General features: G+C 34.5%; 2 protein-coding genes across 20 annotated transcripts in view; one reads left to right on the forward strand and one right to left on the reverse strand.

The window, feature by feature from the left end:
* Window positions 1-2,605, forward strand: part of SLF1 (SMC5-SMC6 complex localization factor 1) — a 74,271-nt gene extending 71,666 nt beyond the window's left edge. For all 4 annotated transcript variants that reach the window (XM_024247123.3, XM_024247126.3, XM_054556456.2 and 1 more), the window contains one exon: window positions 1,569-2,605. In XM_024247123.3, coding sequence (XP_024102891.2) covers window positions 1,569-2,050 — 482 coding nt within the window. In that variant the 3' untranslated portion in view covers window positions 2,051-2,605. The remainder of the gene's footprint in view (window positions 1-1,568) is intronic.
* A 7,904-nt stretch (window positions 2,606-10,509) lies between these two features.
* Window positions 10,510-27,433, reverse strand: part of MCTP1 (multiple C2 and transmembrane domain containing 1) — a 607,542-nt gene continuing 590,618 nt past the window's right edge. For all 16 annotated transcript variants that reach the window (XM_054556461.2, XM_054556460.2, XM_054556462.2 and 13 more), the window contains 4 exons: window positions 21,510-21,619; window positions 17,580-17,689; window positions 15,292-15,389; window positions 10,510-14,324 (listed from right to left, as the gene is read on the reverse strand). In XM_054556461.2, coding sequence (XP_054412436.1) covers window positions 14,253-14,324; window positions 15,292-15,389; window positions 17,580-17,689; window positions 21,510-21,619 — 390 coding nt within the window. In that variant the 3' untranslated portion in view covers window positions 10,510-14,252. The remainder of the gene's footprint in view (window positions 14,325-15,291; window positions 15,390-17,579; window positions 17,690-21,509; window positions 21,620-27,433) is intronic.

Below are 27,433 nucleotides of genomic sequence, written 5' to 3' on the forward strand. Positions count from 1 at the left end.
TTTCATAGTCAATGTTTTTCAGTTCTTCTACCTTGTTTTTTTTAGTATTCTGTGTTTACTAAACCATAAGTTCTACCTCCTCAGTGTTTTATTTTTCTACTCAACCGTGTGTCTGGCATTCAGGCCAATATTTGTTAGGAGCCATTATTGTATTAGGTCCAGCTCTTCAGCAGAGTATGGCATTATACCAACCAATGTGAATTTTTTTAGGGCCCTTAGTGGAGAATAGTAAAGAGATGAGTTTCTCATCCTAGAAGAGGAAATCTAATTGTATTTGTTTTTATCAAGGTCCTTTGGCAATTGTACAGACTTGTTTCTGCCTTAGTCATATTCTGGGTTTGGACCTGTCAAGTGGTTTGACACTTATATTGAAGTAACTGCATTATCTATTCATTGTGAGTCACTCAGCCTCAAGAGCAATAATTTCAAGGATTTATTTATGTCTCTAAAACCTTTGTTTACTTTTGGTTTCCTGTGTCCGTAATTTTGTCTTTTTTTTTTTTTTAAACAGAAGTAACTTGGAACAATTTTTTTGAGATGTTGGCACAGTGAAAAGGAGCCTAATTTTGTTTTAGAATTATCTTCTTTCCGTAAATTATATATTAATCATATTATCAATGGTTGATCTTTTATATTAAGTACATTTTATATCTATGCTATTATATATGTCTGATCAGAGTCATCATTAAGAATTTTAGCAGTTATAATCAGTTCTCTCTTTCTGACAATATGATCTATGTTATAATGGTAGGACCTTGTGATTATGTCTGCTAGTACTAAAATCTTTATATCCCCTGTAACGTTTTTATGGCCAAGTGCATAAATAATTGTAAGACTTGACTGATGAAGGCACAAAGTACTCCTATACTTTGCTATGTAACCAAATACTGAGTTATGTTTTGCCTTCTCCACATCATCCTTTAGTATTTAGTGGATAAACTCTATCTTTAGTACTTTCTAAGTAGGTAGTTAAATGAGTTTAACTAGTATAGATGGATGAGATCTGAGTTTGATCTAGAAGAATTAATATGTAATTTGTGTGAACCAGTTACTTGTACTAAACATTGAAAACAAGCAAGGGTAATATGAAAACTGTTCTCTATCTGTGCAAGGTTTTACAGTCTTTGCACTGCTAGAATTGTTGATTAGCAATGAAAGGAGCACTACTTTTTCCTCTTGGTGATATTTTGAGATACCCCTGAGGCTCTTGTATAGAATTTATAAGATGAATACATTTTTAAGATTTCTTCTGGGAACACTGAAATTCTTTTTTTAAAATGACAATTGATAAAGTTTTATAAAAGTTTTTTTTTATTTGTAGTTGTATTTATTATTTATTTAACTAAGGCATGCACGTTTGGGGAAACCTTATTAGGTAATTGACTAGAATTTTTTTAATGTACCTTTATTAGTCTATATATATAGCCAGTTAATTGTGTCGACATGAATTAATACAAAATATGATTGTAAAGAAAGCCCTGGATGCTTTGGGAAAAAGGAGAAAAGAGCTGTTAAGCTGCCAAAATAGAAATGTTTTACTGGCAACATTTTGCATTTTCTTTTCACAGGCCCAGTGCTTTTACAACAGAGGAATGCTAAGGGAGAATTGCCCTTGGATTATGTGGTTTCACCTCAAATCAAAGAAGAACTGTTTGCTATTACAGAAATAGAAGATACAGTGGAGAACTTTCATGCACAAGCAGAGAAACATTTTCATTACCAGCAACTTGAATTTGGCTCCTTTTTACTTAGTAGGATGTTGCTGAATTTTTGTTCAATTTTTGATTTATCTTCAGAGTTCATTTTAGCTTCCAAAGGGTTAACTCATCTAAATGAACTGCTTATGGCTTGTAAAAGTCATAAAGAAACCACCAGTGTTCATACTGACTGGTTATTGGATCTTTATGCTGTAAATATAAAGACATTGCAGAAACTCCCACATATTCTTAAGGAACTGCCTGAGAATTTGAAAGTGTGTCCTGGGATACACACTGAGGCCTTGATGGTAACATTGGAAATGATGTGTCGGTCAGTCATGGAGTTTTCATGATGATGCTAGAAAGTATGGATTGGCTTTCTAAATCTCTTCAGTTTGCATTGGTACTTACTGTGGACTTCATAGCTTACTGACAGATAGTAATTTGATTTATTTATTGACAGACTTTGCAGCCTTGCTAAATTTTAAAAGCATTTTTTAAAAAACTTCTACAAAACTCTAGTATGGGCTTCTGACTTTTTCCAGGGTGTAGAATTTGACTCAAAAGTAAAAATAATTTTGTTTTAGTATATTCTACTTCCATTAATGTTTTTTGTTTTGAAAGTGATACTATATTGTACATGTAAAATTAATTTAAATGTTTTTTCAAATCAAAATGTAATGTCCTGTATTCTAGATGTTCTAGGTCTTAGAATCATGGCAAGCATATTCATACAAATGTGTACCTATAAACTTGTAGCTCCTGACTCTTAGGGATGAATTTTGAGGAAAAAACAAGACTAAACAAAAACATGTAGCTCCCTATTTCTTCTCTCTAGGTTGTTGGACTGAAATATGCATTTTAGCTTTGTGTGTTTCTAAAATAAACATTTCTAAAATTTACAGTAATAATATTCTTTTGGTTTTTAAATGCAGCAGATATGCAGAGTCTGACAGTTCAATTCCTTGATCTGTTTTATTTTAGCAATTCATATACAAAATGTATCTGTTGCTGCCCTGTGTAACCAATATTCTGTGCCTGGAAACATTCTGCTGCATAAGTTTATGAGTTTAATATTAAGATATTGAGTGGCATCTAAGTAATAGATTTGAGATTATTTAAGATCTTAATATATAGTATGAATTTACTGAGTAGTAATGTTTTAATTTGCAGTTTTTCCTAATAGCAGTTTGTAGTAAAACTAAAAGAAAGGGTGTGGATAATAACCACTTTTGAAATTGGAGTTTCTTCACTACTGGGAGTACGTTACATTATGATACAGGTGGAAAATAAACACTTCCATTTAGCTTTTATGTAATTCAAGGGATGACTTTAGCAGTTAATCTGCTAAAGCAACACACTTCAGTTTTATTTTGGAAATAGATATTTTAACAAGATACAAATGCTCACTATCATATTACTGGGTTTGTAATCTAAATTGAAAACTGCTACATCAGTATGAAAAAATATTTTAAATAGGTACTTTTTCACACATACTCAGGAAATACTAGTTTCTATTTAGCCTTCAAATTTGGCATCATACAAATCTCTTTATTATTAATCTGCCAAAGTATCAGAGAAAAAATGATATAGTGAAGACTATCTAAGAAAAGTTTAAATACTTATAGAGAGTAAAGTGCTTCTCCAGATGATGAATAAGAACGTTTTTTATTCCAATGAGTACCTCTTTACTTCACTTGTAAAGGTGTCTGGGATAGTGTTTGCTTGGTAAACTGATATAAACTTGTAAACATAGGCTTTGACATCATACACATTTTCAAATCCTTGTCTAGTTTCTTAATAACTAAATTGCAAGGCAAATTCTTTTCTGAGCTTTGGCTTTCCTACATGTCAAATAGAAATCACACCAGGTATCTTTGTCATGATAGAATTGTTAGCATATCACATCATATGACACTTAATAAATATTATTTCCTTTCTAATTCTTACCTCCTCTTTTGATTATAATGAATCATTTAGACAAAAGGCAATATAGTAATTGTTTAAGTTGGTAGTAATTCTAAGGTAATTAAGTAATCAACATCATGAGTTAGGGTTTTATACTGTTAGTACAAAGTAGTTTTCCAAATTAGATGTTCATAACATATATTTGTTTAATTGCAATTAGCATTAATATTTCATAATTGACTGTTCTGTCTGCCAACTTCTACAAGCAGTGATGACATGAAGTATGAAACAGATGTCATTGAGGTCTCTGCCTTTAAGAAGTTTTACACTTCTTCGAAAGTCCAACATGGCAAACATAGGTTACTGTGTTCTGTGCCCTGGCTAACAATACCAGTATATGAGTATGAATTTAAATTTTCAGGAAGAGGCTTCATTTCCAAAATTACTTCTTATACTTTATTTTGGAAAACATAATAATAATTGCCTTGAATAATTGCCCAAATCTATCTTGGAGGTATAGGAAGAAGAAATTCTCAATAAGTAAAGTATAATTCATAGTCTTAGTCCTAGATTTTCAATTGCAGACTTTTCAAAGTTGCATCTGAAGACAAGGTTGAGAAATGCTATTCTTCATTGTATTTTGCCAGATGTGATATCATAGTTCTATGGAATCGTATTTTTAAAAATTTCTGTAAGAGACCTTATTACAGTGTAAATAAAGCTGGAGAGGAGATTTCTGAGCAGTTAAGATTCAGCTTTTCCCCATACAGTGTTTACTGGCAGTTTCTTAAATCTCTTTGAAGTTAGAGTTTTCTAGGTTGTTAATTTTTAATTTCACTTTGCAGAATAAAATCATCCAAGTATATACATATTCTGTCATTTTATTCATTCCAAGATGACCAGAAAAACATCCTCATAAAAGTCAAATGTGAAATTAATTCTTTTGAATTCAGCATTTCTTGAACACCTACTCTGAACCAGGTGGTGTGCTTGACAAGGGCTAACTACAAAAAAAGAGGAAAGGCCCACAGTCTAGGAAGGTAAATAAGGCTTAAGTATTGTGAATTTTATTGTCTTCTACATTTGCTAAAAAATTAATTTCAGTTTTGTAGGTTTCTGAAATTTTCAGTAATAATTGGTGTTCTGTTTTAGTTTATAAATGTGAATATTCAAGTGTCCAGTACTTTAATCCTTTGATGAGTATTATTTTAGCAATTTTATTTTAGAGTGGATAGGATGTAGGGTGTGCTTTTGCAGTCTTAGTATTTTTAAGCAAGCACAAATGCATTACACTAAGATACTTTATATAACCTCCAGAAAATATCTGCCATTTTTGTTTATAGTGTTATAGAAAGTTAATTAAATGAATACCTTCACATGAAAAAAAATATCCGTAGAATGTGCAATCCTTATGCCTTTATACACCTTTCCAGTTAAGCGGTGAACTTGATGAGAGGCTGTCACTGTTGCTCCTTAATCAGTAGGAAGGGGTCATCTTTGAGTGACATGAGGCACTCTTTCCCTGAGGCATTTATCACGTAGCTTTCACGCCAATTGCACCTCCTGCTGACGTGGAGCTTGCAAAACTAGGAATGATAATTGTTTTTATGACAAATGTGGATTGAGTTAGAAAGGTCAGTGATAGCGTTATTGGAATTAGGCTCTGCCTGGTGTTGTCAAAACAGGAGACATGGAATTGTTAACTATTCCTTGTAAATCAAATTATGTTATCAGAAAATTCACCTTGTAGGTTAAAATGAGCTGTAGTTGGAGAATATACTTTGGTAGTTATTTGTTGTGATACATATTTTGAAATTCTTATAGGCTATAAATTAATTAGAAAAGGTTGAAGTGTTGTTTTATTTGGTTCTGAGCATACATTTTCAAGGTAATGCAAATCCTACTCAAAGAAGACCTTTTCAAAGGAAATAAAACATTTTTAACATCATTGATTACTAGATGTTTAAAAAGAGTTTGTCCTCTTAAATACTTATCTTACAGAACATCTAAAATATGTACAAGCTGTTCTTAATACTTTTTATATTTGAATTTATTACTATGTCTTTTTTAGTGTAAGTATAGTTTTGATTGTAAATACACTTAATGTGTATTTATAAAAATACACACTATTTTTAAAAACACATTATTTTTTTAAAAATTATGTTTTTTAAAAAGCTTGAAATACAATCCTTAGTACTAGATATAAGTGATTTTTTTTTTAGAATGTTAATACTTTTTGTTTTTCAAGAGATATATTGATGATCCCTCCCACCCCCTTTTTAAAACAGAAGTATAATGAACTCTGTTCTGGGTTTTTAAACTACTTGCGGAATTAAAGATCAACAATATTAAGTCAGCAAAGTGACTATTAAACCGTATTTCTAACAAAATATGCAGTATTGTTATATATGTAATATATCATATTGCCTTTAACAAATATAGACCCCATAAGCCCTTATTCAAGTATTTATAAATAGTTATTTCCAATTAGAATTAAAACATATACTTCCAAATGAGTCATTTTTGCATCATGGCCCCAAATCTTTTTAGATGTAGAACCCAGATTTGGTAGACTTAATCCTCTTCCTTGCCAAAGTATCTGACTTGGATCAAGCGAACGTTAATGTATTATGGATGTTAAACATTAATAGAAAATGGCTCACTAGCTTCGGACATACAATTTCATTCTACCAAAGAGTGGAAATTTAAACAAAAAACAAAACAAAACAAAAGGTTTAGCATTTCCAAAAAGTAAGATGTGCTGAACTGAAAATCTGGAATCCAGGTTTGAATTTATATCTATCATACTGTCGTTTATCTTGATAGTAGATGAACTAAAGTTACCACTGCTTCTCTATTCTGTCTCAAAGTGAAATAAATAGTAATATTGAAAAATCATTAATCTTAAAGTGTTGACAGATGAAAATAACTTAGTTTGTTGTCAGTGACTTCTCAACCTAAAGGTTAGGTCAACAGTGGTTTATGTCATGACTCTTAATAAATTTTTCTAATGACCAGAATAGTTTGATTTATGATAGTTTTTTTGTTTTTGTTTAAAGGAATATATATCTTTGTTATCTGGCTTCATCCTAAAGATGCATTTTTCTACTTTGCATTCGTTCCTTTTTACATTAGAGATAAAATTACCGAGCAATAAGTAAAATCTGGTAAAATTAAAATATGTGTTTTAAAGAATTTTCCAGGAAAACTTAAAAGCAGAATAGTAAAGGTGAAAACTGGACAAGGGGATGAGGGGAAAAATGGTTAAGAATCATTCTGCTTAAAGGAATCCAAAGGGTAAAGATTTCTAGGTACTGTTTATTATATTGATGGAAGTTAGTGAAGGTATAAAATCAGACAAAAAGCATGTAGACTAATCTCAGAAATGAACTGGGTCTTTGAAAATTTTGAATAATATTCGATAAACTAAACCAAAGGTCCAGATAATTGTTTTATAGAAGGTTCTTTTGGTTGAAATTCAGTTTAATCAAAAATGAAGAATAATAAAATTCCAGTTCTAATAGTATCAGAAACAGGCTAGATTTTTTTTTCACTGTTTTTTAAAAAACAATTGACACATAATAATTGAACATGTTTATTAGGGTACACTGTGATGCTTCAATACATGTGTACATTGTATAGTGATAAAATCGTGGTTAACATGTCATTTATCTTAAACCTTTACAATATCTTTGTGGTGATAACGTTCAAGACCCACTTTTCTAGCTATCTTGAAATATAATACATTGTTATTATCTGTAGTCGCCCCACTATGTAATAGAACATCAGCACTTACTCCTCTTAGTTCATCTAACTAACTTTGTAGCCCTTGAGACCATCCTCTCCCCATCTTTGCCTTCCCTCCCTTTCCCTTCCCAGCCTCTGATAACCGCTATTCATTCTACTGTCTACTTCTATGAGATCAACTCTCCTAGCTTCCACATATAAGTGAGATCATGTGGTATTTGTCTTTCTGTGAGAAAAAGGTTGTTTCGAATAGTAATACTCAGTCCTTTCTCACAGGCAAATCTTGACTCATTTCTTATTTTCCTGTCATTTCAGTTCTTTTACACTCCCAAAAATACTGTTAAGTTCATACATGTTACTGGAGGAAATGGACTCAGAGAGTTGAAAGCTACTTATTAAAAGTGGTTGGACCTTTTACCTAAATATCATTTTTTACTAACATTAATATTTTTAAAATTGAAACTAAATGTTATTAAAAAGGATCTTCTCAGCCAGACATGGTACCACATGCCTATAGTCCCAGCTACTTGAGAGGCTGAGGCAGAATGATCACTTGAGCCCAGGAGTTCAAGGCCAACCTGAGCAACATAGCAAGACTCTCTTTTAAAAAAATAATAACATAAATATATCATCTAAATTACATAAGGAAAAAGATTGTAAGTAAAAAATTGCTTATAGTGATTGTCTTTATGTGAAAAAATTTTGGATATTTCTTTTTCACCTCTCCAGGTTTCTTTGTAATGATTTATATTTGTTTATAATACCAGTAACCAATTTATTTTGAAGGTAATGCTCCTGATTTAAGTAAGAATCAGTCCTTGAAATTTTTCTAAAGTTGCCTTATTTAAACTGGCACCTACTGGATTTTTAAAAGGTAAATTACTGTTTTAATATACTATTTAAAGTTGGATATAATTAAAAGTATAATTAGTATTATCTAACACAGATCTCAAAAAATACACTATACATGTGCTCCTTTTTTCAAAGTGAATCTGACCACTTTACTGATCTGCTTCTCTACTCTTTAAGACACTTCAAAATGGAGCCCCAAGTATGTTGAAGTGAGAACTGGGGAGACTTTACTCTTTTGTAGTACTCTTAAATTGCTAAAGATTAAACTTGCTCATGTGGATACTATGTGGAGTCATAACATATAACATATCTTTACTTTGTGATTTTAGTATTTATGGGACCTGAAGAATTACTTGTTCTCTGGTGATTTCAGATTCGACACAGAAAAGCAGGGAGAAACTGGTAAGATTAAATGATAGCTACATTTATTCAAAGATTGAACCTTAAATGGCTTTGAAAGGATACTACTGTATTAAGAATTTTTTTCTTCTATCATCACTCTGAAAAAATATCCACTTTATAACTTACTTATTATTTGCAACATTAATGCAGATACAAACAACCCTCTGTTGAGAGAATTCTGAGAGTGTCTTACCACAGCTCTCCAGAGCATATTATTTTGCATCTCTTTTGTGAAGCCCGGCAAAATAGCTTCTTGAAAGGTACTCTTTTAAGTAGTACAACTCAGAACAATCTTTTTACAGTTGTGTTTTGTATAAATATCCTGGATACCTACATGGTAACTATAGTACAACCTGATAGTATCAATCTGTTTTTGGGAGGAAGATTTCTTACCTACCGGTCAGGGCTGTTGTTACAGTTATGGGAGGGAAATCAAGTACATATGCATTAAATGTACTGTGTATCAAGTACGTAGCATGATAGTGTGCAAGATTGGATGGTGAATACTTGGTATCCCCAATCCATAAGTCAGAGTATTTTGCTCTTGCTTAAATTACCAAGTGCTGTATGTTTTGATTTTTAAAAAATGTTTTTCTCTTCTGAAAATGAATGTTTTTAAAAGTGATGTTAAGCAATTTCACACAAATAATGGAACATCATATTAATCTGTTTAAAAACTCCTGTGTCAGATATGTATAGTATTTTCTGGATGGCTTCTCGTGTGCTTCAAAGACCCTCTTATGTTTGCTAGGTTCTCTGTTAATGGAAACTGAAGTTTGTAAGAGTTTTAGGCCAAACGTAAGAGGTAGGTATACCATTGTGTTTTTTTGCTCAGAAATTGTTAGCTACTTCCTCTATTATAAAACAAAGATGACAAAATTACATACTCCGCCTTGTATAATAGCAAATAGACACTTCTATCTTTGTAAAATTTTTCTAAGAGCTTATTAGTTCTTGACACCAACAAATTGTTTTCTATGGTTGCAGTGTTACAAGATACACAGAGATTTTGACTTTTCATAATTACTACTGTAGAAAAGAAGAATGTTTTGTGGGGCATGTAGTTATAAGGTTTCAGTTCTCTGATAGCTTTATTTAAAAGGGTTCTTTGAGCTTGGGACACATATTGTCATTTCCTTCCCCTCATCTCTCTTCTGTGGTCCAGCTGTCTCTGCAACAACAATGCTTGACTATTCTCAGGTGTCTCCAGTAATGCAAAAGGCAAGTATGAGTAGTGAGGGCCAGGTGTGCTTTTTCTATGAATTTAGCATTTCCTCCAAACCTGTCACCATTTGAACTCTGGCAAAATAAAATCCCTCAAATGGACTCAAGCCATTTTGAGCTTGTCTTTGACTAGAAAGTGAAACTGAACCTATATTATCATCTTTCTTCACTAGTGGGAGCAAGTTCCCACTAGCAAGTGGGAGTGAGTTCCACTCAGCCAGGCCTCAGGATCTCCTTAAATGTATTCCTCCAGAGAAAATAAGATAGTTTTCAGGTTCACTCATTGGCTCAGGTTGGCCACTCCTTTTCTCTTTGGAAAGAACATTGAAGAATCTGTAGTAGGGGATAATTGCACTGCAATTTTAATTTTGCTACATACTGAAAAAACTTAGGCATGGCTACTTACCTAACCCATTTCTGCTTTCCTTGAAACAAATCTTTCTGCCTAATATAATAACACTTAATTGACTAAAGCAGAACAGCAGTGTATTTTACTTTGTAAAAAATGGAGTAATAATTTTTCAGTGACATTTGGAGGTACGGATAATCAAATTTAAAAACCTGTCTTTACAAAAATACTGCTTGTGCATGTAATAGAACACTTCTTTTGTTTGGGTTTTTGGTTTTTTTTTGTTTTAAGCTTAGATTGTCAAAGAAGAGCCCAATAAATTGAAACTCATTTGAGGTCAATTACAATATTTGTTTTTATTTTTTGATTCTTAACCCAGATCCCTCCTTTGAAAAGCACAGATAGAATCATTAAGTTCCAGGAAACCTTTCATGGTGCTCTTAGTTTCTACATTGTATGATTGCTTTGGACATTTGATAGTTTTTATTTGCATACTATTATTTTTTAATGAGATTTTTCAATAGTATTTCTCAAATTTTAGCCATTCAGCTGAAATAAATCTTATAATGTGACTGCCTCTATACAAATTGCCACTATATAAAAGAAACTGAGGTACCAGAGGGTAACATTTTCATCAAAAAAAAAGAAAAAAAAAGTTTTGTTTTCTTTCAGTGAGTTACACCAATCATCCCAGGAAAAAGAATTATAATTGAAAGGAATGACACTATTGTAAGAAAGAATTTACCACATTATTTTCTATGTGGTTTTAATTCATACTTGACTGAACAATTAGAAAAGGCTGATTCTAGATACCCTAATCAAACCAATGAATAGACATCTGTACACACACTCACACTAGAGTGTGAAATCACGCTATTCATTTAAAGCCCAAGGATTTAAGCAAGTATTAATTTAGCAATACCTGAGACGTTTTTCAAGAAGTATAATGGTAGCTGTCTTTACTTGTATTTCTGGAGCAAAAAGATATAACTACCTTATACCTTTTTGTTTCTTCTTAATGCTGAGTCAACATTATAAACATTTAGGCCCATTTAACAAGTTTATTCGCTGAAATTACTGCCTTTGAATAACATTAATACAAATGTAGACTACTTTGAGCATAGGAGACCTTAGATATGAGATCAAAGTGGAAAAAAAGCTCCTGTGGTCCCTAGATAAGAATTTACTCTGAGTTTTTCTTCACTTTTAAATGCAGAATAAAAATTTTATAAAAGATAATTTTAGAAATGTATCAATTAAATTTGGCTCTCACTGTACTTCAACTCCAGATTTGATTTTAGTATACAATCATTGGTTTGACCATTGCCTATAACAGGGTCATACAGTTGGTATTCGATAAATATATCACAGAGTCCTTTTAAGAATCTCCCAACTCAGATTATCCTAGTGCATATAGAATGTTCAAAAATTGGAATTCCTACAGAACCTATCAATCAGTTTGAGTCTGGAACAGTACCAGCATGAATGAGAAGTACTATTATGTTCTTTTTGATAAGTAGGGAAAAATTAAAAAGCACAAATATGCATTAAAAGCACAAATACGCATTATGAATTATCACAACGAATGTCAGTAATAGTTTATGAATATAAATAAAGACTCAGTGAATTTACTCACTAAAAGATACTAAAGGAATATATTTAGTAGTTCACAATATCTACAATAGTTAGCAGTCCAAGTAGATGTTTGAGTGACATTCAGTCTCTTAAGAAATATTTACATCACAGATCTCAAAATGAAGGCAAGTCAGGCAACTCTCAAGACAGAATTGCACCTATGTGAGAAGAGGAAAGAAATAGTTAAAATTTTAACTATACATATTCTGTTTTCAGCCTGTGAATGTAGTAGTTTCTAAAAGCAATGAAGATTTCCCTGAATATCACTTTTGTGCCTCAAGCTAGTTCTTATTCCTCTATTAATTTCATTGGTTGCTCACCCCTCCAGATGTATTTTCATGTAAGAGTCAGTTTCAGGAAAAAAGTCTTGTTTGTTTAAACCAAATCTGTTTTTCTCCAAGTGACATATAATTTTTAAGAATATGCACACAATCCCTCATCAATCTCTGAACCACCAAAAAAAAAAAAAAAAAAAGGAGTGCTGATTATACATGGGAAAGATTATTTTCTTTTGTATTTAATGCAATGAATGTGTAGTCAACATTACCATTGAACTAAACATCTGAAATTTGATACAGTGAAACAAACAAATTAGTCATCTGTTAATGGTTACTATCCACCAGATACATCTGAGGTTGTAGAATATCAGGCTTATAGACATTTGAGTACACATTGTCAGCACAGAACATAAAAGTCTCACATAAGGTATAACTGAAAGTTATTTCAAACAGTTATCTCATCAATAAACTTTCTGTAGTAACATCATGTTCATGGAACATTATGTTTTTAGCAACAGTGATGGTATGCAGACAGAAGCATGTCATTTTAAACATGATACATTAAATAAAGCATGTTGAGGTCAAAGCCTTTCTGTAGAAAGGGAATTTAATTGACATTCAAGCATAGTATATAAACAGATCAAAATAGTTCTATTTTAAGAAATAGTATTTAACAACTTATCTCTAAAATAAAAATACTTTAAAAATCAGCTTCAATGAAATTAAATTTATTGTTAAAGAATCTTCCTTTAGAGTGAAATATACATTTCTTTTAGCTTTTCTATAGTTTTTCCAGTATAACCCCCACTTTTACCCCATCCAAGTTTATTATTAATAAAGTAGTGCAAAGCATTGTCTGCTGCAATTTCAACTGAGTGTAATCCCCTACCAAGTCAGGGAAGTAAGACATTCTCAACCAACCAAATTATTTTTTCTCCAGAGTTATGCTCCCTTAGTATACCAGGGAGTGAGATACAAAAACTACTTTAAGAGTCTTGGGAATGCAATTTTAAAGTATAGATTCTATGATAATAGTGAAACATTGATAAAGGCAACCACCACCCCCAAGCAGTTTATTTTACAAAACAGGTTTTCATGCATAATCAAGAAAGATTTTTTTTTTTTTAATAAATGAATGTAGTGAAACACTGGCATATCACTTAGCACACTGAATTCTCTACATTAAAATTCACACTAATAACAAAATCATAGTATGAATTAAAGCATTTCAGTAATCTAATGAGAAAGCAGGTTTTTTTTTCTGTGAGAGCACTTGAGTATTAAAATGTTTTTAGATGCACAGATACAATCTGACACCAAAAGCGATATGGATATAGTTTCCTAGTATTTTTGATAACTGTACTTACTGGGTTGCTAATTTCCTAACTAACTCTGTATAAATTAAAGTAGTGGTAGGTATAAAAATTCAGATAGGCAATCGTTTATAAACTGGCAGTATTTATGTTATGTAGTCCTGTAGAGATTTTAAGGTTTTAGATGGAATGATTGAAATTCTATAAAGAAAACTTTCTAACCTTCTGAGTATTGATTCTCTCGAGGGAGTGAATGTACCTTCACTTATTAGCTTAAAATCAGCCTAAGTCATACCTAAGTAATTTGCACAGGAGTGAATGTTGGGATCTAAAGCCAGAATATATGTTAAATTGAAATGTATCCATTCCATTATTCAGGCTTTGAAATTTCCCTCCCTTTTGAAATTTATAAAACATAGAAAACTGTAATGGATTACTTTTCAGATAAAAAATAGTCACATTAAAAAAAAAAACTTTAAAATCAAATTGACATTTACAATTGATGTAGATTTAATCAGAGCACAGGTATTTAATCCACTTGTAATTAGATAAGAATATATCTTCCAGTGTTATCATTCTTATATTTGTTCTTTCAGTGTGTTATATTATTATCCACAGCTAACAAGGCTTTGACACAGCAGTAGCAAAACCTTTATCAAGTTGAGTCTGTACAATAGAAGTATATTTTCAAAGACATATGCCTTTGTACACTATTTACAAATTCTCTCGATCATGATAAAAAGGCAAAATAAATAAAAAGCAGAAAGAAAGGAAATGCTGCTGAGGCTGAGGGCTTTTTCTTTTATCTTCCCAAACAGATGCTGGTCTCCTCAGTGCTGGGAGCTGGCTAGCCAAGATTGTTTTTCTTTCTTTTATATGGGCTATGAGAAGGATCTGGTTTCAATTCTTGGTATTGCACCTGTTTAAACAGAGTTCAGAGGAAGACTGGTCAGGTGGCCACTTTTTGGCAAAGAAAGGAAAAGCAAAGGAATGAGAGACTATGCTGGGGGGGAACAAAGTACTCACTCTAGAAGCTGTATGGGATCTGCAGCTGAAATGCAGAAAGCAATAGAATGACAGAGCAAGAATAAGGGAAATCCTGTTGGAAACTACAAGGGGCCCTGATGTGAACTTTAGTAATGGTATTATTCACTGTCTAAAACACATTACATTAAAAGTAAAACCATCTACATCAATTTTTTAAAGGGCTCGATAATGGTTTTTTACAATTTATCGTGTGTTTGCTTAATACAGTCTTAATCTCCATCCAGCCCACTGTCATGTCATAGCAAATGAAAAAGGTATCACTGTAACTCAGCTTCAGGATTTAAAAAAACAAAACAACAACAAAAAAACCTTCTTTTATTTTGAAAACAGCTGATGGTTAATGGGCATTAACCTCAAAGGATTTCAAAGGATTTTTGAGATATGCTCCACTCTTCAAAAAGCAGTCAGCTTTCCTCTCCTCACTGATCTCCAAAATATACTTCTTTAAAACTTACTTGTAATTCTTGCAAATTCTGGAAAGACTTTTTTTTTCTTAAATGTCCACTGGCATATTTTGCTTTCATCATCTAATATTCCTGTTTCCTCCCCTCAGGTCATACTCCCTGTCACAAACTCCAGCTGAACTAACTTGGAGGAGGATCTTCCCTGACAGCTCTGGTAGGTTCTTTATGCAACTGCTTTTTCTCCCATTCTCTGTAAGTTCTTCTTGGATAACACCCCAGGTGAGCTAAATTTCTGACTGGTAAAATCTGCTACACAGGCTTTATTAATTTTACTTAGCTGTTCTAAAGCCTTTGAAATTAGAAGGATATAAAAGCTAAAACCCAGTGCCACACTACGTTAAAATAATAGCAATAATAATAATGAAACCTACATACCACTTGTACATCTGAAGGGACTCTGGAAAGGAAGTCAAGTAGTTCATTGTTATCAATTGCATATGGACTCCGAAGCTTTTTTGTAAATTTATTGATGCCTGAAACAAAGTTGGAGTTAAACAAAGCACATTTCTGACAAAAGTGTTGTAGTAATTTGAAGATCTAACTTGTATGCCTTGACCAATGAACCAATACACCCAGGTTTTTCCCTCTCTTCCTCTTTTTCTTCTTCATTTCTTCCTCCTTTCCAGCTCAACTTGTACCTTAGTAGCTTCTTCCAAGCAGGAAAGGCTTTCTATGTGGGAAATAAAGGAGGTGCCCTGGGGGTTAATTAGCAATATCTTGATTTTTTTCCCCCTGTGTTACGGTCTACTTAGAAGCCTTGCTTTAGTGTTTCATTTATGATGAAACTTGCTTTCCTACTTTTTGGGTTAAGACTGTTAAGGCAAGATGTCTAACTTATTTGGTTTCCCCTTTTCCAAAGATGCACCTTTTTGGAGGTGGGGGTGTGTGCTCCTGTTATGCCAGCTAAATGTTTAGAAGACACATGATGTTTACTTTTTTCAAACCTGAAAAGATTTGCCCCAACTTTGTAAAAAAAAAATAAATAAACATCTTTACATGAAATCAACAAATTGGTAAAAACTGAGCCATACACTAGAGCATCTTGGCTCCTCTTCAGGGAGTTCATGCAGAATAAACTTCTGGAATCTTGATTTTGGTCCATCTCCTCATGTAAGACCTGTGTCTTAAATTTCTGGCTAATATTTCAGCAATCACTTACCACTAAAGGAATACTGTTCTTGTTTTATTTTGTTTGATGAAAGAAGAGGCCCAAACACATTCTGCAAAATTACTTTTAAGACAGCTAGTCAGTGAGGGCACTGCAGGTTACACAGCTAGATGTCTGCCCTGGGCTCCAGTTTCTGCAAACCTAGGAGAACAGGGCATTCACCACCACCTATTGCAACAGAGATGACTCCACATCTCTGACCTACCAAGGCAGGTCTGACCCTAGGTAGATTAGAGTTAATAAACTGCCACACATGACATTCTACCCTAATTTTTTCTATAAAGCAGCATCTGTTTTAACTATCAGGAAGAAATGAAAGATGAACATACAATAGGAAGCTAGTGGAAATTATTCTTCCCTTATATAATGAAAGTGCTGTCTAAAGTGAATTTCTTTGAATTATAGAAATTAGGAAAGGAAAAAATAATTACCATTTTCCCCACCTCTCACCCAGACTGAAAGGGTAATTATAGTGATGATAAGGGGTAAGAGGGCTTCCTCAATATATGGCAAGTTGGGCCAAGAAGAATAGGGACAAAGTATCTTAAAAGCGGAGGGCTTGGAGTCATCAGATTTGAATTCACTTTATTCCAATATATTTCTTCAAAAGCCTTAAAAAGAAAAGAATTTTGCTTTCAGTGTAAGCACATGCTTTCTGAAGCTAAGACTCATTTTGGTTCTTTGCATTTTGTATTTGATTTGTTTTAGCAATCTTAGGTGTATGTGTAAGCAGGTGAGGGGTAAGTAGAGAATTCTTCTTCTACCCAGTCTAGTTTATATATTAATGTTATAGTAGATCCTAGAGACTGAAAATTGTTTTCCAAACCAAGAATTTTGTCAGGAAAGAAAAAAAAAAGAATGCTGCAACTGACAATCTCCTAAATGGAGCCCAGGTGCATAAGAATCATTGGCATGCAGCATAGTTGCATTAAAAATCAGGACCGAAAAAAATCACCTTTGATTGAGGTCTTTTTAGAAACATTCTTGTTTAGTACACATAAAAGGATCTTTTTGTTCCTAAGGAACCTGCAAGTGCCAAGGACCCTTTTCCCGAATGCTAAAGGTGACCTCTTAAACAGGCAGCCATGTATAGTACCATGTTTACATATACTTCCACAAGATAAAATACAACAGCAAAAAAAGCATATTTTCCTAAATGCACCATATGGATTGAAATGCCTCTGTTTGTATATAAATGGTGAAAATAAATCAGAGGGATATCTAGACAAAGCTACACTTTGATATATGAAGAATCTGCACAACTAACATGTTTATAGTATGATGAAGCCTAGTGTGCCAGATAAGAAAAATACATTTTGCAGGTGGACCTAAATCTTTATACTGTTGTGATTTTTAACCGACCTGTCTCTTTTCATCATGGAGTAGCTTCATGACCATAAATACAGGGAACTGCTGACAGTGTAACTCATCTCTTAAACACAGTTTGTTCTTAGCAGCTAAGACAGTTTGGGGGAGTGGGGGAGGCTTTACTTACCCCAGACAAGGACAATGTATCTCAGCGGAATGCAGTACAGGATGACAGTGAACACACAGAGGGCTACAATGGCCAGCCAGCTTAAGAATGGGACGGTCCAGTTGAAAGTACTGAATGGGAAATTAACACATCAGCAATCTGAGTACTTCATACTTTTTTCATATATTAAAATACATATGATTCTAACTTGGGACCTAGTTAGTCTGCATTTCTCTCTGGAATAGATTCCAATTGTAATAGTTATCAGAGGACGCAGGCTAGCCATAATCTGCTCAGTTCCATGAACACAGGACCCAAGTAAAGAGTCTTGCTGCCACCTCCTCCAGATTGTTCCAGGTGACTTCAGAGTCTAAAGCCATTGTGCTACTTGGGTGACTCCCCACATGAAAGAAGATCTTTATTTTTCTGCTGCTAAGACTAGTACCCATCCTTGTTTTCTCTGGCTCTTCAGAGGGGAATGCCCCTGGACCCACCATTCTTCCTTCTATCAACTCTCAGTATTCCCCACATTGGGAATAAAATGTTGCCAGCAACTCTTGGTAGATGTAACTCTTACATGGTTGTGTAAAAAATCCTCTGAATGTTAGAATTCCTTAAACTACTCACTTGTCCTACCTCAGCTATGTTTCAAATAGAACTGGAAATCAGGAAAGAGGAACCAAACAGCCTTGCAAAAATTCACCTCTTATTGCCCTTCTTCCCAGAAGTACATAGATAATTAATAAAATCAGCATTGCTTACTATTATCTCTCATGTACTCCTTGTGAAGGACAGCATTCTGGCAAAAGTAATTGGTAACGTAGAGGAGTGGGTCAGAGAAGGCTGCAAGACTCAGTATTGACAACAAGACATGATAACAAATGGAAACGAGACCAATGAACAGAAGTAGAAGTTACAAAAAAAAAAAAAAAAAAAAAGTACTGAGGAGATGGGAAGGAATTTACTGAGACAAAAAGGGAAAAGAAAAATGAAGACAAAGGCAAAAACGTTTTTAAAAGTAGAAAATCAGGGAACTGGAACATGGGAAGAGTATAATCACTTAAGGCTTTTTGTGTGGAAGCCAGTCTGGTACTTCTTAAGAGTGTGCCAAAATTATAAAGAAAATAGAAACACTGTGTAGAGCCTCCAGGGTTGGGCATATAAATATATCACCATTTACAGGCATACCATTGCATTCTTTGAAATTTCTCCTAAGTGTTCATCCACTAAAGAGGAACTAACATATCATGTCCTCTGACCCTTTAGCATGAGAGCCAAGAAGTTAGCAGATTTGTATTCAAAGCCTCGATTCTGTTATGTGGATTTAGCTGAGTCAACCTCTCTAACCCTCTCTCCATTTATAAAATGGGGATAGCTTTTATTCTGTCAAGGAAGACTGGTTGTGATGGTAACATGTTTATGTGAATCGATGAAATTATTATAACTAATCAACTCAAGGAATCTCATTTATGGCACTTTTTTCTTATGAGACAGTGAGAAGGCCCCTAAGACACTTCAGCAAAACATATTGTTCATGTGGATAAATGTTAGTGTTTTTTTATTTCTTCTAATTTCCTGGTGTTGTATGTTGTACTTACTTGAGGTGAGTTTTTTTTTTTTCAGGGCAATTTTGACCCAATAAAGGATGATTGCTAAAAAGATTTTCTTCTATACAATGCCTCAGCATAATACTTAGGAATTAGTTTTTCCTTAGCTTTGTGGCACGTAGCTTGCTTTTTGTCTCTCTCTAGGTCAAAATTGTTTCCTAAAATTTTTTTTCTACTAAAACAGCCAATGTTGGGTCAATCTGGTTATCCTATTTTCAGTAATCCTTGGGGTCTGGCTTTTCTGTCTTTGTCTTCTTCCTCTTATGGTCAAGAGTGAGCATCTGTAACTCACCAGGTAAAGGATCATGCCTTCCCTTCCTGATGGACACCTGTGCCTCCCTTGCTTCTGCTTGCTTGTGGAAAGAACAGAAGGCTAAGGGGATCTGCTTGCTTTCCTGTGGCTCAGCTCAGAGTCATCCATCACACGACTCCATGTGTGAGGGCACTGGCTCTTCACTCAGAAAACCTTCCTTCTGGGCAGCCCCACTGAACAACTCCCTGTGTTCTCCTTACTCCTATGGAAGGATAAATGGCAAAGAATCCCCACCAGTGTAGCTGTTAGAAAAGGGCAGTTTTATTTTATTTTTTTTTTCTATTTCTACACTCTGCATTATGGAATCTAAATCTAGAATATGATCTTCCCCCAAAAAGGGATGCAATTCAAGAAAGTTCTGGAATGATTATTTAGTAACAAGACATGGTAATTATAGAGCCCTTTCATTTTGTGCTTAAAGATTGCTTCTGAGTCTGCTTTCTGGGTAGATGCTTTTAATTCCATGTGACCCCAGGAGAATTTCTCTTTCTTTTTTAGCATCCAAAAGATCATTTTGCGGGAGAGATGGCTCCTCCAAGACTCACTGGCTCCTGTGCCATATTCCTGTACCTTAGCATAGGAAGTTCTACAAAACCCAGGTTTCCCCAAGGCTGAACCACTGCCAAGATCTGGTCATATCCCTCAGCTAGTCATGTTTTCCAGCCAAGCATCTGTTCTGAGGCCTTCTACCACCGAGAGTTACAAAGGAGTTTCTTCCTCTCAGGCATTCACTGCCTGATCCATGGTCTTTTGGTATAAATGAGATGTTTCTGTCAGGTATCAGCACACTGTGTACCCCAGATAAAAGACAACACTCAATAGGGAAATGCCCCAAATTGAGGGCTTCATACTGTTTCAGGGAATAGCGTGTGGAGGACAGGTAAACATTCTTGGAGATGAGAGGAAGAAAGAGAGAAAAAAGATACGGGAATAGTCTTCAGAAGTCCAAGACTGAATGTTTCCTAAAGGCACATCTGGGAGTGAGATGGAGGCTGTTCTGTCTAATGTAAGAAAGTGGAAACTCAGCACCTAGACATGTGGAAATATACAAAATAAAATGCATTATCCCTTACAACATGAAAGGCACGAGCTGAATGACTCACACCTTTAGTTTAAATAATTTACTTCTTTCAAATTCTATGTATGCCCAAGGATTCAAATCTGTAGAAAACTGGCTATGAATAACAAACAATGAATAGATACATTATACTAGGAAAATAAAGGTTTGTCCAGAATTTGGCACCCCTTGTTGAATAGACCATTAGCAATCATTGTGTAGGCCAATTTTTACATAATTTAGAAGTATAAGGGTCTTATTATATCTTCTAACTGATAATTGCTGTAAATACACCTTTTTAAAAAAATTAACAGTTTAGATAAAACACATAAATATATAAGAATGTAAGTTTCTTAATTTTGCATTAGAGCTCAGTGAAGCTATATTTATTTTAAAAAGTTAAGGAAAAGGGATTCTGTTTTTATAATTTTAAAAATTGTGTGCATTTTCTAAATGACAGAGCATTAGTTTATTGATAATTATGGATCTCAGCTATTTAAATATAAACTTGAAAAAAATATTTTTGCAGGGTACCATAAATATAATTTTTAAAAAAATTTAGTGTTGCTTGATGAAAATATAACTAGACCAATAATAAAATACAGGTGTATCTTAATTACCTGAAGTCCTCATTTAGCTTGGTTTATTTTTTTCCTATCACAATTTCATATTCCGTTTAAGAACAAAGTCTTTCACAGTGAAAAATGTGCTAAAATTTAGGACGGTGTTATTTCTTCAAAGCTACAAGTATGACTTCTTTCCAACCAATATGTTCTAAATTTCAGGAAGGAAATTGACAGAACTTTCGTAAAGCCAAAGACTGGCAGAAATAAAGTAAATAATGATGAAACTGAGCAATAGAGCACCCAGAAGGAGTGTCCCCTGCCAAAAAGAATGTGGCATTTCACCCTCCGAGAAACAAATGGACACCTTATCCCACAGAAGAACGGGGCTCACATGTCACCGTCACTCACTTCTTTATCCTTTCGCCAAAGGAAGCCACTTCATCTAGGATGTTCTGGACACTGACACATACCTCCTGGATGGCATAGATTTTATTTATAAATCCCTTTTTTTCACTGTCCTAAAATGCAATAAAAAAGAAATTCTGTGTGAGTAAAGGTATTCTTCATTGCTTGAATTCTTTGTGTTGTCCCTCTGTTACATTTTTAAACTTAAATAAACTTCATTTTCGTGTGTGTATAAATGGATAATTGGAACCCATGAAAATGTCACGATTTTAAGGAACATGAGGAGGAAGGGGACCCAGCATCATGGATTTGTGCTTGTAAAGATGGCTGCAAAGCAAGAGCCTCGGGTTCCTTTGCTCTTGCCCTGATGAGCAGAAGAAACATTTGGGGGAGGAAGGTATAAGAGAGAGGGGAGGTCCCAGAATTACCAAACCCGGATTCTACAGTGCTTCTGGATCCACCGAGACACTACTTAGCGGACCCAGTTTCTTGACCGCACCGCCCATAAACCCAACTTTTGTGGCTCCAGATATTTCAGCAGCAGAGAATGCTGGATGCACTTGAGATTTGTGAGCAATGAAAACTACAAAAAAAAAAACACCACCACCAAAACCTGGAATCCACTATGTGGATACTGCTTAGATCATATACAAACTAAGGCTGACCACCTTCTTAAAAATAATAGTCATATATTTTATACAGTAGTATATGTGTATTAGGTTCTAACTGAACATTTTTTTCCCCTTTTGGTGCTTAGTTCATTTTAAAACATACTGAATTTAAGCAAAGCTGGTGTGCTCCAGGTAATGAATGGGTAGAGATTGAGCATTAAAGCACCTAGAGAGTGGTGTGACCCTGGGAGAAATGTGCATATTTTGCAATTTTAGACCCAAAGGAAGAAACAGTGGTGGCCTTTCACAATTGAAAATTCTGCTTAGTAGCCTGGCATCACAGGCACTTGCCTAGGCTGTTTAGTGGAGACCATCCAACCCTGATTCTATGACTCCATTCCTCCATGCCAGCTTGAATATCTATGGAAATGTAGATCCAATTTCATTACTTTAACTTCTTTTGAACACTTGCACACTATGCCAGAACACTTGAGACCTCATGTGGCAGTCAGTGCTTGCTGAAAGCAGCCAGGAAGCTAGAATAATAATGTCATGTTGCACATTTACATACTGACTTTCATTTCAGAAGAGTCTAAAGCACTCTACAGTGTGAACACTTGGCCAGGGCTGGCATCCCGCCACCTCAGAAACTGTGGGCAAGTGAATGACAGATGTGTGTGCCTCCTCCAAGGACAACAGGGTACACTGGGACCAAAGACATGGAGGCCAGTTTTATAACGATCTTTGTTATAAATACCAGTTACTTAGAGCCTTAATTTTAAATTTAATTCACATGGGAGAAATTTGTCTATTATTCTTCTTGCTTATGCCAAAATGGATTGTCAATTAGATGAGACGCATAAAGCTTAATAACAGTATTGGGAACAGCTAGTTAGCTACTCAGGGTTCCCGACTGTCTTCAGAAGTCACCATTCACTTGTCATGACAGACATTGGTGCATCAATTTATCTTTCACACTCTCCAGTAAAAAAAAAAAAAAAAAAAAAGTTAGTTTCACCTATACAATTGTGCACGTTAGAGTAAAATGAATAACCAGTGGTTTTTTCCTGTTCCTTTCAAAACTACAAAGTTGGTCTGCCCCAACTGTGTGTCCCTTAGTATTCTCGTCTCAAGCACCAGCTAAGTTCATTTATGTCTATGAAGCAAAGTACTCATAAATATTTAATCACATACAGAAAAAGTCAAACGAGTTGAAGCATGCTGGTTGTACAATGAAAGTCCATTGAGAATGTCTTTCAGCTCAAAATTATGTGAAATAATATTTCACAGTAACAATATATGAAATACCTAGGTAAAACCTCAGCAGGAAATTTATGAAGTGTATAAAGTTTTTTTTTTTCAGTTGAATATATAGGCTTAATGAAATTTCAAGCAAATCCTAATGTTTAGAGTGGAGAAAACGGGGAGAACTTAATCGTGTTTCTAAAGTTTGTTGGACAAATAAATAGGTAACTATAGCTAAGAAATGTTACAAAAGAGAAATCATGAGAAGGCATTCAGTGTACCCGGTATTTAATTAAAATGAGATTATGGGCATCAAAAGATTAGTATATGATAAGGTGCCATGCACAAAGGAAATAAGGAAGTATTGTTATTGGGTAGTTGTGTTAACTATTTGGGGAAAGTTATGTTAAATCCTACCTAAAATAGACATTCACAACTGAGATAGCCAAAATCTATCTTAATATCTGCCTCAAATAGCCCCAAATACATTCCATATTAATGTTAAGAAGTTAAAAACAATATCTACCATAATCAAGTTGGCTTCATCCCTGGGATTCAAGGCTGATTCAGCATACACAAATGAATAAAGTAATTCATCACATAAACAGAACTAAAGACAAAAACCACATGATTATTTCAATAGATGTGAAAAAGGCCTTCGATAAAATTCAACATCCCTTCAAGTTAAAAACTCAATAAACTAGGTGTTGATGGAACACACCTGAAAATAATAAGGGCCATTTATGACAAACCCACAGCCAATATCATACTGAATGGGCAAAAGCTGGAAGCATTCCCCTTGAAATCTGGCACAAGACAAGGATGCCCTCTCTCACCACTCCTATTCAACATAGTATTGGAAGTTCTGGTCAGGGCAATCAGACAAGAGAGAGAAATAAAGGGTATTCACATAGGAACATAGGAAGTCAAACTGTTTCTCTTTGCAGATGACATGATCCTATATCTAGAAAACCCTATTGTCTCAATCCTAAAGCTGATAAGCAACTTCAGCAAAGTCTCAGGATATAAAAATCAATGTGCAAAAATTTCTAGCATTCCTATACACCAACCATAGACAAGCAGAGAGCCAAATCATGAATGAACTCCCATTCACAATTGCTACAAAGAGAATAAAATACCTAGGAATACAGGTAACAAGGGAAGGGAAGGACCTCTTCAAGGAGAACTACAAACCACTGCTCAAGGAAATCAGCGAGGACACAAACAAATGGGAAAATATTCCATGCTCATGGATAGGAAGAATCATTATTGTGAAAATGGCCATACTACCCAAAGTGATTTAAAGATTCAATGCTATTCCCAAACTACCATTGACATTCTTCACAAAATTAGAAAAAACTTCTTTAAAATTCATATGGAACCAAAAAAGAGCCCGTATAGCTAAGACAATCCTAAGCAAAAAGAACAAAGCTGGAGGCATCATGCTACCTGACTTCAAACTATATCACAAGGCTACAGTAACCAAAACAACATGGTACTGGTACAAAAACACACATACACCAATGGAATAGAAAAGAGATCTCAGAAATAAGACCACACATCTACAACCATCTGATCTTTGACAAACTTGACAAAAACAAGCAATGAGGAAAGGATTCCCTATATAATAAACAGTGCTGGGAAAACTGGCTAGCCATATGCAGAAAATTGAAACTGGACCCCTTTCTTATAAAAAATTAACTCAAAATGGACTAAAGACTTAGATGTGAAACACAAAACTATAAAAACCCTAGAAAATCTAGACAATACCATTCAGGACATACAGGCAAAGATTTCATGACGAAAACATCTAAAGTGAACATTTTGATTTGGTTGCAATGCAACCAAAGCAAAAATTAACAAATGGGATTTAATTAAACCGAAGAGCTTCTGCACAGCAAAAGAAATCAGAGTGAACAGACAACCCACAGAATGGCAGAAAATTTTTTCAGTCACTCTGACAAAGGTCTAATATCCAGAATCTACAAGAACTTAAATTTACAAGAAAAAAAATCATTAAAAAGTAGGCAAAAGACATGAACAGACACTTCACAAAAGAAGACTTATTATTTTTTTTGACACAAAGTTTTGCTCTTGTTGCCCAGGCTGCAGCGCGATGGTGCAATCTTGGCTCACTGCAACCTCCGCCTCCCAGGTTCAAGCAATTCTCCTGCCTCAGCCTCCCAAGTAGCTGGTATTACAGGCATGTGCCACCACACCTGGCTAATTTTTTGTATTTTTAGTAGAAATGGGGTTTCACCATGTTGGCCAGGCTGGTCTCGAACTCCTGACCCCAGGTGATCCACCCGCCTTGGCCTCCCAAAGTGCTGGGATTACGGGCGTGAGCCACTGTGCCCAGCCCAAAAGACATTTATACAGCCAACAAATTTATGAAAAAAAGCTCTACATCAGTGATCATTAGAGAAATGAAAATCCAGACCACAATGAGATACTATCTCATGCCAGTCAGAATGGCTATTATTAAAAAGTCAAGAAACAATAGATGCTGGCGAGGCTATGGAGAAATAGGAATACTTTTACACTGTTGGTGGGACTGTAAACTAGTTCAACCATTGTGGAAGACAGTGTGGTGATTCCTCAAAGACCCAGAACCAGAAATACCATTTGACCCAGCAATCTCATTACTGGGTATATACCCAAAGGAATATAAATTATTTTATTATAAAGATACATGCACATGTATGTTAATTGCAGACTATTCACAAAAGCAAAGACATGGAATCAACTCAAATGACCATCAATGCATAAGTGATAGACTGGATAAAGAAAATGTGGTACACATATACCATGGAATACTATGCAGACATAAAAAAGGAACTAGATCATGTCCTTTGCAGGTACGTGGATGGAGCTGGAAGCCACTATCCTCAGCAAACTAATGCAGGAACAGAAAACCAAACACCACATGTTCTCACGTATAAGTGGGAGCTAAACAATGAGAACATATAGACAAAGGGAGGGGAACAACAAACACTGGGATCTGCAGGTGGTGTGTGGGGAGCAATGTGGGGAGGGAGGGCATCAGGATAAATAGCTAATGCATACAGGGCTTAATACCTAGGTGATGGGTTGATAGGTGCAGCAAACCACCACGGCACATGTTTACCTATGTAACAAACCTGCATGTCCTGCGCATGTGTCCCAGAATTTAAAATATAATTAAAATTTTTGACCGGGCGCGGTGGCTCACGCCTGTAATCCCAGCACTTTGGGAGGCCGAGACAGGCGGATCACCTGAGGTCAGGTGTTTGAGACCAGCCTCAATGTGGAGAAACCCCGTCTCTACTACAAATACAAAATTAGCCGGGCGTGGTGGTGCATGCCTGTAATCCCAGCTACTCAGGAGGCTGAGGCAGGAGAATCGCTTGAACCTGGGAGGCAGAGGTTGCGGTGAGCCGAGATCACGCCATTGCACTCCAGCCTGGGCAACAAGAGCGAAACTCCGTCTCAAAAAAAAAAAAAGGAAAAAAAATTAAAATTTTTAAAAAAGTTAAAAGCAAAAATGAATTATAAAAAGACAATACAGGGAAGTTATTTACTGACCTTGGAATAGGAAAGAACATTCTAAACATACAAAAAGTAAAATAAATTACAAAGGAAAATAATTTAGAGCAACGGTTACATAAAATTTAAAACATGTCAAAAGTCATAAATTTAAAAGGCTAAGTGGGAAAAAAAAGCAACAAATGCTACAAATGATGGGATGATATTTCTAAAATAGTAAACATCTGAAAATGTTTTAATTGCATTTTTGTTTATAACAAAAAGACTAATAGTATGTTGGATGAGATTAATTATAGTACATGCAATTGATAGATTATGAAATCAGAAAATATTTAGAAAGAATATATAATGACATCAAAAACACTTATGATCTAATATATATAGTGTAATCCTAATTTATGTTTAAAATGCCTATGTTGGGGAAAAAAAGGATGAAGGAGATGCATCAAAATATTCCAGTAGTGGAAGTTTATCTTCTTCATACCTTCCTGTAATATTCAAATTGTTTGCAATTCATATTTTACTTTTGTAATAAGAATATTTCCC

This window comes from Pongo abelii, chromosome 4, assembly GCF_028885655.2.
Source record: "Pongo abelii isolate AG06213 chromosome 4, NHGRI_mPonAbe1-v2.0_pri, whole genome shotgun sequence".
In the NCBI taxonomy this organism is placed as follows: Eukaryota; Metazoa; Chordata; class Mammalia; order Primates; family Hominidae; genus Pongo; species Pongo abelii.